The sequence below is a fragment of the Phaenicophaeus curvirostris genome, chromosome 36 (assembly GCF_032191515.1).
Source record: "Phaenicophaeus curvirostris isolate KB17595 chromosome 36, BPBGC_Pcur_1.0, whole genome shotgun sequence".
NCBI lineage: Eukaryota > Metazoa > Chordata > Aves > Cuculiformes > Cuculidae > Phaenicophaeus > Phaenicophaeus curvirostris.
This window is the reverse complement of record NC_091427.1, coordinates 1,371,122-1,382,734: the sequence shown is the minus strand read 5'-3', so window position 1 is coordinate 1,382,734 and position 11,613 is coordinate 1,371,122. Positions and strand designations below refer to the sequence as shown.

The 11,613-nt window shown below is 55.1% G+C and overlaps 1 protein-coding gene across 1 annotated transcript; it reads left to right on the top strand.

Annotated features, from left to right (window-relative positions):
- Nucleotides 1-701: 701 nt before the first annotated feature.
- LOC138732725 (BUD13 homolog) lies at nt 702-7,025 on the top strand. The gene is made up of 14 exons (XM_069879383.1): nt 702-822; nt 1,472-1,559; nt 1,862-1,946; nt 2,080-2,137; nt 2,720-2,842; nt 2,915-3,302; nt 3,402-3,532; nt 3,695-3,942; nt 4,338-4,411; nt 4,745-4,853; nt 5,281-5,419; nt 5,755-5,936; nt 6,275-6,356; nt 6,679-7,025. The coding sequence occupies exons 1-14, from the start codon at nt 704-706 to the stop codon at nt 6,770-6,772; spliced, it is 1,920 nt and encodes a 639-aa protein (XP_069735484.1). The 5' UTR covers nt 702-703; the 3' UTR covers nt 6,773-7,025.
- The last annotated feature ends 4,588 nt before the right edge of the window (nt 7,026-11,613 follow it).

Here is an 11,613-nt window from a genome sequence, read left to right as displayed (position 1 = left end):
TTCCCTGAAGGCTCCGGAGTTAGTTTTCCTTTATTCTTTGATCGAAGTTGGTGGGCAATGAGTCCAGGGAAAGGAAATGTTGTGGGAGAGGGAACAAAGGTGGCTTTGTGGGGAGGGAGAAGGGAGTGGTGTCTGCCTCCTGGGCTTTGGGGCTGGGAAGGAAGAGGGGAGCAGCGTCTGCTCGCTGGGCTTTGGGGCTGGTGGTCTGGCCGTGCTCTGCTTGGGTGACAGACAATTCCTGCTGGTGGGAAGTGAATCCCATCGCAATCCCTGTGCCTTCACCGAGCACCGTCTCTCCCTGCAGAACGTGTACGCCCCGGAGGACGACCCGGAGCTGCGAGTGGAGCGCTACCAGCGCACGTTTGAGCAGAACGAGGAGCTGGGGCTGAACGACATGAGGACGGAGGGCTACGAGCCAGAAGGCGCCCCGGGCCGGTAGCCCGGACCCTGCTGGCCTCTTTCCCTGCTGGATCTGGGCCCAGGACGGGGTCGGGAGGGGAGCAGGGGGCTGCGCTTCCCCAATAAAAGGTGTGAAGAGAGGGGCGGTGTCTGCGCTGCCCCAGGCCACGCCCCCTCCCCGAGGCCACGCCCCCTCACGAGGCCCTTTCTCGAAGCCCCGCCCCCTGTGCTAGCCCCGCCCACCCGCCCCTATATAAAGCCCGCGCCCCCTCCCCTTGTGACGCCAGTTGCGGCCCGCGTCACCATGGCGGCGCAGGGCCTGTCGATGGCTGAGTACCTGCAGCGCTACCTGAGCGGCCCCGAGGCCGCCCAGCCCCGCCGGCGCCGCGAGAAGAAGCCGGCAGGATCCGCCGGCAGAGGCGGGTGAGCAGCAGAGGGGAGCGGGGAGGCCGCGGGCTGCGCGCGGCGCCGCTTCTTCGCGTTAGGCCCGGTCCCCGCCCCGCGCTGGGCCTGGGCTCGGGCTGTCTGGACCCCCGAGCCCCTCACGGTGTTAGGAGCCGCCCTGAGGCCCCTTCTCGCTCTCCCGTGCGACCGGGACCGGGACTTTCACCCTGCCCGGAGCACCCACATCGCTCCCGTGGCTCGGGGCCCGGAGCGGGAGCGTCCCCATCGCCCCCCCGGTCCCCCCGTCGCACTCTCATCGTTCCCGCGGCTCGGGGCCCGGAGCGGGAGCTTGCCCGCCCCCCCCCGGTCGCCCCCCCCCGGTCGCCCCCCCCGTCGCTCCCCCGGTTGCCCCCCCGTCGCCCGGGCGACCGTTGCGTGTGGTCAGGACCGGGACCCTCCCCGGGGGCGGGCTGCTCTCACTGTTGCAAGGCTGGGACTCTCCTTGGAAAAGCCCCTTAATCCCCATCGTATTGGACTTGGACTGAACCCTTCCCGGGGCCCCCTTCTCCCCATCCCTCGGGGCCAGGACGCTTCCCAGGGCCCCCTCATCCCCTCTGCAGGCAGCAGCTGGGGCTGTTCCCTCTCTTGGTGAAGGGCTGATGGCACGACCCCTGTCCCCCTCTCCCAGGATGCGGATTGTGGATGACGATGTCAGCTGGTATAGCATTACTGCTACACAGGAGGAGGAGGAGGAGGACGATGGGGACATGCCTGTGGTGAGTAGGGGGTCGCAAGGATGGGTGCATTGTTTTTATTAGAGGGAAAATCATACATTTGTGGTATGGTTTGGGTTAGAAAGGATCTCAAAGCCCATCCAGTTCCACCCCTGCCGTGGGCAGGGACACCTCCCACTGGATCAGGGGCTCCAAGCCCCATCCAGCCTGGCCTTGAACCCCTCAAGGGATGGGGCAGCCACCCCTGCTCTGGGCAGTCTGGGCCAGGGCCTCCCCACTCTCACAGAAAAACATTTCTTCCTAAGATTTGCTGTTGACTCTGTTTGTTTTTTTTTTATCATCAGGTCTCAGAATTTATTGACGAGCGTCCAGATGTAGTGAAGCTCATGGAGGCCTTCCGGACAAATACAAAGTGGAAACTTCTAGGAGGTGAGCCCAGACCTTTGATTTTGATGTTAAACTGCTCCAAACAATGATCTTGCAGGTTAAAATTAATACCGGCTAAATATCCTGAACTGCTGAGAACCCAAATGATGGTAACTTTCTGCTTGTTTCTTTTTAGACCGGAATGGAGACTCGCAGAGTTCAGATGTTTTAGCAGCCTATCGTTCTACTGTGAGGTATGAGGCTTATCTAGAAACTCTTCTGTTGGTTAACTTTGGTTTGCTGGCATCGTCCATCTCGGTCTGCAATTTTAGCGATACACTTTGGGAAATCTGTGGTTCAGTGATGCAGGTCACTACCCAGAGGCTCAAAATCAAGTGTGAATCCATGTTCAGAAAGTTGTTTCCATTGTGGACTGCTAACGCTTTACAGGTCTCGCTCAGGATTTGTCTCCAGGCATAAGGCAGCAAAACAAACAAATCTAACTTTCAATTTCACCCTCCCAGGCGGCGCCGCCACGACACCCCGGAGCCCACACCACCGGAAAATGTGTGGTTCAATTCCTTGAATTATTCTACTCCAAGGCGACAGCGCCATGACACCCCGGATCCGTCCCCTCCCAGGCGAGAGGGAAATTATTCTCCCTACTCCTTGCTTCCTAAGCGACAGCGTCACGACTCCCCAGACATATCACCTCCCAGGCGGCAGCGTCACGACACTCCAGAGCTCTCGCCTCCAAGCTGGAAGCGTTACAACTCTCGGTATATCTCGCTGCTGAGACGGAAGCGTTACGACTCTCAGTATATCTCGCTGCTGAGATGGAAGCGTCATGACAACCCAGACCTGTCACCTCCGAGGCGGCAGCGTCACGACACTCCAGAGCTCTCGCCTCCAAGCTGGAAGCGTTACAACTCTCCGTATATCTCGCTGCTGAGACGGAAGCGTTACGACTCTCCGTATATCTCGCTGCTGAGACGGAAGCGTTACGACTCTCGGTATATCTCGCTGCTGAGATGGAAGCGTCATGACACCCCAGACCTGTTACCTCCAAGGCGGCAGCGTCATGACACTCCAGAGTTCTCGCCTCCAAGACGGAAGCGTTACGACTCTCCGTATATCTCGCTGCTGAGATGGAAGCGTCAGAACACCCCAAACCTGTCAACTCCTAAGCGAAAGCGACACGATTCCCCAGACTTATCACCACCAAAACGGAAATGGCATGACACCCCAGACCTGTCACCTGCTAAGCAAAAGCATCGTGACTTGCTGGACCTTTCACCTCCGCGGCGCCAGCGCCACGACACCCCGGAGCCGACACCTCCGCGGCGCCAGCGCCACGACACCCCGGAGCCGACACCTCCGCGGCGCCAGCGCCACGACACCCCGGAGCCGACACCTCTGGTGCGCCAGCGCCACGACACCCCGGAGCCGTCACCTCTGGTGCGCCAGCGCCACGACACCCCGGAGCCGTCGCCTCCGCGGCGCCACGACACCCCGGAGCCGTCGCCTCCGCGGCGCCAGCGCCACGACACCCCGGAGCCGTCACCTCCGCGGCGCCAGCGCCACGACACCCCGGAGCCGTCGCCTCCGCGGCGCCAGCGCCACGACACCCCGGAGCCGACCCCTCCGCGGCGCCACGACACCCCGGAGCCGACCCCTCCGCGGCGCCACGACACCCCGGAGCCGTCAACTCCGCGGCGCCACGACACCCCGGAGCCGTCAACTCCGGTGCGCCAGCGCCATGACACCCCAGATCTCTCGCCCCCAAGACGGAGGCGTTGTGACTCCCCGGATGCCAGTTCAGCGCTGGGGAAAAAGAGCTGTAAAGCCCCAGAGAAGTCGCAGTTATGGGGAGCCCAGGGAGAGCAATCTCGGCTCAGGCCTGGTGTCTCTGCGAAGTCGTTGTCGCGCCTGAAGCGTCAGGCCACTCCAGATCTGTCTCCTCCACGGAAGAAGAGGTACAATTCCGACTCAGATTCATCACCGCCTTGGAGGAAGAGAGCTGCTTCACTGAGTCTGAAAAAGCAGAGCAGAACAAAAGGTGAGTGTGTGGAGTTTGTTCCTTCTGTCTGGTTCTTTGCCCACCTTGTGGTCATGTTTGCTCTGGAGAGGTGAGTGGCATGGAATTTGTGGTCTCCCGTCATGGTATGGTAGCAGATAGGTTGTTGCTTCTGTTGGTAAAGCTAGTTCTCATAATTGTCTTTTTTCATTCAAATGGATTAGAATTAGATTAGCGTTGGTGTAAAGTTAGGTGACTAAGTCTTAAATGCGTTTGAAAGGAAAGTTTAAGTACTGTCTCCAGGTGGCACATGTTCAGGAAGAAAAGAATTCACGGGCTGTTACCCTATACTTGTCTTTTGCCTATGGTTTGTCATCTCTTAAGGTCTTGATTCTGTCTAATTCTGCATTTTTTACTTAACTATTTCTTTACTGCAGGGGGTTTCCAGAACACCTCCGATGCTGACCTCTCGCCTCCCCGCAACCGTGAGGCTAGAGGGTCTCCCAAGAAGGTGAGTGTTTTGTCTTCCTATTTAAGCTGTGGATTACTTCCTCTTGATAGAAAACCAGGGAAATCCAATGATTTACGAAGCGTGTAGTAGGAATTTAATCTAACTCGTGCATGCTGCTGTGCCAGACCCTCTGCTTGAGATAAGAAGGAGCATGAGGTAGGCGCTAGGCATAGGAGAGGAGCTCTGCCTCAGTCCTCTCAATTTTGAGGATCAAGGGAAGTTATTCCTGGGAATGGCAGCAGAAAGTCTCTGTAACATGGTTGTCTCTTCCTGCCTCTGGATTGCTGCGCAGCTCTCAGCCAGCAGTAAGTGTGAGTTGTGTTTGATTTGCAGGCAAATGTGATGTTTTCCGGGGTGAAAGCTGGCTTGGTGTCGGCTGATGTGCTGCGGAGGGAGCAGCAGGAGCTCCGGAGGAATGAGAGGAATACCAAGCACTTGGAAGGTAGGGGTGTAAAACCGCTGAACAGGGCCAGTTCGCTTTCTTTTTCCCTGCTCTCAGCTGGCTCTGGATGCTTTATCGAGCCCTGGAGAGCATCCTTGTGGAACAGCGTCGAGCTGTGCTGATGGATGCCTTGGCTAGGGTCACTGAGCTCGTGAAATAAAAGATTTGTAGAATTTGATTTCAGAGCAAAGGCGCTGAAATCACAGGGAAGGGGAGAGGTTTTTTCTCTGTCTGCACCAGCTGCTCTAAGGTCTCCCCAGAGCCTGCTCTTCTCCAGGTTGAAGGAGCCCAACTCTTTCAGCCCGTCCTCGTATGGGAGGTGCTCTAGCCCTCGGATCATTTCTGTGGCCTCCTCTGGACTCACTCTAGCAGATTCGTGTCTAAAAATGTTTCAAAATGCCTGACTTGAGGCATCTGTCCCCTCCAGAGGAATCCCAACATGCTGAGACCGTCTATCGAGACAAGTCCGGCCGTAAGAGAGACCTGATGCGGGAGTGGCTGGAGCAGAGGCAGAAAGCCGAAGCACAGTCCAAGAGAGATGCACAGTACGCCAAGTGGGGAAAAGGGTAAGGTTCTCCAGAGCTCCCAGCCCAGTCCTGGGCCCTTGTGTTACACCTTCGGACTCTCTGCTCCCTGCTTTTTAGCCCAGTTACAGTACTGTTCCTAGTGGTGGTGTAGGTGGAATGTCACTTCACAGGGGTGGGTGCTGAAGCTCACTTACGCTCTGGGTTTGAGCCTGGGACGCTGAAAGTGTGGGTTCCATGTGTCTTAGAGACCACTCTCTGTTGCTGGATGTGCATTGGGAATGCTGTACCAGTGCTGGAAGTTCAGGACTGTGAGCTATCCTGCAAATTGAGCAAATGTTTGCTTGGTTAAGGGGTGAAACCGTGTGTGTTTTCAGGCTGGTGCAGGAGAGGCAACAGCAGCAGAATGTGGAAGATGCGATAAAGGAGATGCAGAAGCCGTTGGCCCGTTATATCGATGATGAGGATCTGGATCGGATGCTGCGGGAGCACGAGAGAGAAGGGGACCCCATGGCTGACCTCATCAAGAAAAGGAAGGCCAAGGAAAACAAAGAAAAAGGTTTGGCTGTTGAGTTACACTGGGTCGTGGTTTATGGCCCTGACATCATAGAAATACAACTATTAAGTAAGTGGCCTAAGACTACTGGGATGGCTCAGCCCTAAAGGAGTTCTGCTCTGGAGCCAGCGTAGCAGTACCATTTGCTGTTATTAACAGTTCCTGTTATTTGTTTGCTTAAGGAGCAGGGTCTGGTGGGGTAAAACTCAACAGATTTGGTTTTCTGAGGGAGTTTCTTCTTTGCTGGCTGAGTGGCAGCCTCTGCGCTATGCCTGTGCAATGGGGTGACCGCATGATTCCGCTGCAGCAACTAACTGCTGTGTTGCTCTTTCTGTTCCTAGAAAAACCCAGGTACGAGGGACCAGCACCTCCGCTCAACAGGTTTAACATATGGCCTGGGCATTGCTGGGACGGTGTGGACAGGTACGTGTTCCTGGTGCTGGGATGTGGGAGAATCAAATGAGCTTTTGCTTCAGAGAGTTCACAGTTTTAAGATTTGCAGATAGCAGGTGAGGGAGGTTAAGTTATAGCTGGGTGATGGATGCAGGGCAGAAGGGAGCGAGGATGGCGCTGTCAGTGAGGGTGTGAAGAGTTTCAGTGATGCTCACTGCTGCTGACCACAGACTGTGGCGGAATCCGAGCTGGAGTAAAAGCAGTGGAGAGCTTGTTATGTCCCTGAAAATTTATCTTGCCTCAGAAAAGCTTCGGCGCAGCAGCCCACCATCTTCTTGCTGTCGCTTTATAGGTCCAATGGATTTGAGCAGCAGCGCTTTGCCAGGATCGCCAACAAGAAGGCAGTTCAGGAGCTCGCCTACAAGTGGAGCGTTGAAGACATGTAGATGTGATGAAGAACCACACAAAGTATCAAGGAGAAACAGAATTTCACCTCCTGCTGCTGCCACGGCTTGAGGAATGGCTGCCCAGCCCCATCCTGTGCTTGGTGTCCAACATCCCAGGGGACAGGAGGCAAGGCTGAATTTGGAGGAGAGCTTCCCAAGGAGGATTTTCTTGTTGCACAGGGAGAACAAGTGCAGAGAATGGCAGCAGCGCTTCCTGGAGCAGTGCAGCAGCTGAGCATGGAGGGGGAGCCATGATGGCTGATGTCTGCCAGCACACGCTGGCTCTCAGGGGCTGCCCTGAGAGGTGCTGTGGGGTTCTGGTCACTTTGTCTTCAACAAACTTTAAAAGTTGTGTGCTTGTTTGATGCCAAATGATTTGTCCTCTGAGGGCAGCTCACAAGTCTTCAGGTGTCAGGTTTTTCTGGAAGTCTGCTGAGCACTCGGTCACTGGAGCGTGAGCCTCATCCCGTGGGTTCCTGAGCTCCGCTGCTGTTCCAGTTGTGTTTGAATTCTTCCAGAGAGCAGCAATACCCTAGAACTACTTAGTGTAGGGAGTTATCCACCTCTGGGTTGGTGTTGGATCCACCTCGTGTCCTTCCCAATGCACCCAGAGGGCTTCCTTTGAGTCTGTGTGGTCACCTCTGGTCCACAGAGTCGCTGATTGGCAGTGACTTTTGGGAAGCTTGGCTCCTGGCCCTGTCTGAGCAGGAAGCAGCTGGCTGCCTGCCCCTGGTGCCCTCCTACAGGAGGCTGGGAGCCCAGCAGGCAGCGCTGTGTTTGACAGCAACACCTCAAGGAACCCCGCAACTCCTTGGGGGACAGTTTCCTGTGGAAATACACGTGTAGAGGGGATTTAAGTGGCTGGTTATCTCGGAGGAGCTCCTGGGGGCAGATTGGTCCCCCCCAGCCTTCTCTCCGGACAGTGGTGCCGATAGCTTGGCACTTCCCAGCGCCGCTGCCTGGAAGTCAGCGTGAAGTAACTGCTCTCTTGTCGTCACCTTTGTCAGGCTCTGAGCTGGAGGCCAGGCAGAGCTTCCCGCTTGTGAGAAACCACGTGTGGAACAAATACAGTCGTTCCTGAGGGCATCCCAGGGTGCAGGTATGAAACGCAGGCAGTGGTTTCCATGGAGATTCCTTCTCTTCTGTAGCGGTCAAGGGCCAGTTGTTGGAATCGCTCTTGGCTGTGCTCGAGCATGGGGAGGGCTGTGATGGGAAGTCGAAGGACAAAGCCTTCTCTGGAGGGGAAGCGCTTTTGGGAATTCCTTCCCTGCTTTTTTATTCCCTGCGTTGTGCTCCTGGAATCTCTGTACATTTTTAAATAACACTCTTCTTTTTTCACTTGGTTCAGCGTGGTGGTGGTTTTTCCACCACGGCAGGGACAAGAATTGCTGGCAGAAGGTTCACTGTGTCCTTGTGTTCGCTGCGACCATCGCCGTCTCCCACTGACTCTGCCAAGCAAATTGTGCTTTTCCTGATACCTTTTCTGAAGTCTCTAGGCTACAAGTGGGAACTTTTGGACCCCGCCTGTGTTCGTGAATGAGCTTTTCCAACCTTAATGATTCCACCCTGCTCGAGTGAGCTGCTCTGACAGCAGCAGGAGCTGCTGCAGCTCCCTGAGGGCTTAGACACAGTGGGAGAGGGAGAGGGGAGGTGAGGATGGGTGCTGTATCCTTGTGTCTGGCTCTGGCAGCTGCTGTGGTGGTGTTGGAAGGCTGTGCTGTTCCCAGAGGAGCATGGACAAGGTCAGATTCCAGTCCAAGGTGGGAGAAACCACTTCTTCCCACACATCCATGCATGGGAGGTGGGTTTGTCCTGGTACCCTTGGTCTTTATCCTACCTCCTCACAGCTCTCCTGTCCCAACTGTGCCTGCGGCTGAGTGGCTCTGGCAGCAAAGCGATTGGAAAATGCTGCAGGGGATCCTCTGGGATGAGAAGGGCGATGGAGATAAAGGGAGGGACACCGGGAAGCGGATCTCTTTATTAGTGCTCCTGGAAGGGCAGCAGCCTCGGTCTTGGCACCGAGCAGCACCTTTGATTAGCTCGAACCACAAAAAATGAATATTAAAATCTTAATTTAATTTAAAACACTGTCATTCACAGTCGTGGCAAACACTGAGCAGAGTAATTATTATGCAAATTAGGCAGATAGAAAAATGATTAATAACTGTGCAAATTAAAAATTATTGTAAACATCCTGTGAGGGGTGATAAGTCGGGGAGGAGAGCTTGCGCAGGAGGCAGCTGTGCTCAGCTGCATGCCTCCTCCATCCCGATTTCCTCATTAGTAGCTGGATTTAATGAGCAAAGGATGCGAAGGAGCCGCCAGGGGAGGTCGAGGGCCAGTGCTTGGTTTTGAATGAGGGGAGAGGGGTGGATGCCACCCAGGCAGGGATGGATGAAGGAGAGGACTGGCTTCAACACTGAGTCCTGCTCCCAGCTGTGAGCTTGTGGCTTTGTGGAGAAGTGGATGTCTCTGTTTTGGAATAACATTCGGAGTGGATGTCTCTGTTTTGGAATAACTGCACTGCCAGGATGGTCACACTCTGGTCAATGTGGGGATCCTGTCCCTCCAGGCATGGGTGAGCTTCACCCTGGAGCAGCCCCCAGCTGGGGATGGCTAAGGAGCAGCAGAGCTCGCTCCCTCTAACGATTAACGAGCTTATTTGTCTGGTGGTTTGCTGCTAATTGCACAACATTATTTCCCCCCCCCAGCCCCGTTCCACTGTTTTACTTTTATACTTTTGACAGTGAGCACGATAATAACAATAATAGGCTTACAGCGGCTAATAGGCTTACGCTGTGCATTATTCATGTCAAGGACAAGCAATTAAGCTCGGCCTCACACATCATAATTAGATTTTTGTTGATGAGCTTATCGGGAATGGTTTTAGTTAAGATTAAGGGGTGAATTCCTCATGCGTGACCCCTGCCCAGGGGGTGGGAGGGTTGCTGGTGCCAGGGGGTGCACGGGGGCTGCTGGAGTGCGATCTCTTGGGAGCGGGATGAGGAAGGGCTGGGGTAGTGGCAGCCCTGGGAGTGACGTGGTGAAGGGTTGGCGGAACAGGAGCGTTGGAGCAGGGTGGCAAAGGGCTGATGGAGTGGGATCCCTTGGAGTGGGATCTCTCGGGGTGGGATGGTGAAGGGCTGATGGAGCTGGATCCCTCTGCGTGGGATGGTGAAGGACTCGGAGCGGGATCCTTTGGGCTTGGAGTTCTATGCTCTGAGTTCTATCCTGGCAAGGGTAAATGTGGCTTTTCCTGCGCCTCCCTCATGGTTGGGTTTTCCCAGTAGCTCCCACCAAGCAGGCTCTGGCAGGTGAGCCTTTACCGTTGCCTACTGACATCTTCTATTTTTTAATTAAAGAGAGCCCAAGACATGCAATTTTTATTTCCTTCTAAGCAGTAATGGCTCTGGGGTGTGGGTGCTCCGGGCTTTGAGTGAGGAGCGCTGGAGGCCAGGGACATCGAGGGGTCCCCTGGCAGCTCCGATCCACCCAGGGGAAAATCCCTTTCCCCTCCCGGTGTTTCCAGTGTGGCTGGGAAGGCAAATCCCCGAGACTGACAGGTTAGTGATTGTATACGCATATGTGCGCTTTCCCTAATTATTCCATAATTAGGGACACGCAGAGATAAAAATTACTAATAATATTTACTCTAGACTCTATTTTTTTAAATAACCTCTCTCTCTCTCTCCTGCTCATTCTCCGAGTCTTGGTGGAAATAACTTTGCAGATCCCAGTTAATGAATATTTGTAAATGCAAGAATGTTCGGCGCCGGAATATCCAGAGGGCATCCTCGCTCTGCCTTGTAATTCTTTCCTCGCTAGATATTTAATATTTATGGTTCCGCAGCCTGGTGAGTAAAGAGCCGCCCGCAAGCCCCGGGAGCGCGGCGCCGGGGATATTTATGGCGCTGCCTCTTTCCCTTTTCAATTACGAAGACACCTCACATAATTAAGTGCTAATAACCTTGTTAATCTCAAATTGATACTCTTTTCTCTTGGCCATCTCTTAATAGAATTAAAAACAGATTAATAATCAAGGGTAGGACAGCTCCGGGTGTAACTTGAGGCCCCTTTCCCTTGTCCTCATACTGGCAACTTAAGAGTAGAGATCAGCATCTACCTCACCACAACCTTCTTTCCAGGAGCCTTGGAGAGTGATAATGTCCCTCCTCAGATTCCGCTCCTCCAGGCTGAACAGTCCCAGGTCCCTCAGCTGCTCCCAGAACCCCTGGGCTCCAGACCTTTCTCCAGCTCCGTTCCATTCTCTGCACATGCTCCATCCCCTCAATGTCTTTCTTGCACTGAGGGCCCCAAGGCTGAACCCGGATTTGAGCTGTGGCCTCCCCAGCATGTAGTGCAGGGGGACGATCCCCTCCCTGCTCCTGCTGGCCACCCCATGGCTGATCCAAGCCAGGATGCTCTTGGCCTTCCTGGCCACCTGGGCCACTGCTGGCTCATGTTCACCTGCTCTCAGGCAGCACACTTAAGGCATTTTCCACTGGGAAAAAATCCCAACGAGCATTAGAGAACAGTCACAATATCATCCCAAGTATTGACCAAACTCAACGAGCTCCCTCAAAACCTGCCCCTTTCCCCCTCCTAAATCCCAGGGATTTTCCATCCTGCCAAGCTTTAATAACAACTGCATGTGACCCATTTGTCATCGACTGCAGGCGGCCGCAGGATGGCCGTGCGTTTGGGCTGCCGGCCGCTGCCGGGGAGGTGGGGCCGGCTCTGCCCTGCCAGCACCCGTGGGGCACAAACCCCGCATTTCCCCTCAGGATTTGTGCCCCGACACAGACCAAGGCACTTTGTCCCCCAGTCATTGCAAGGGGCAC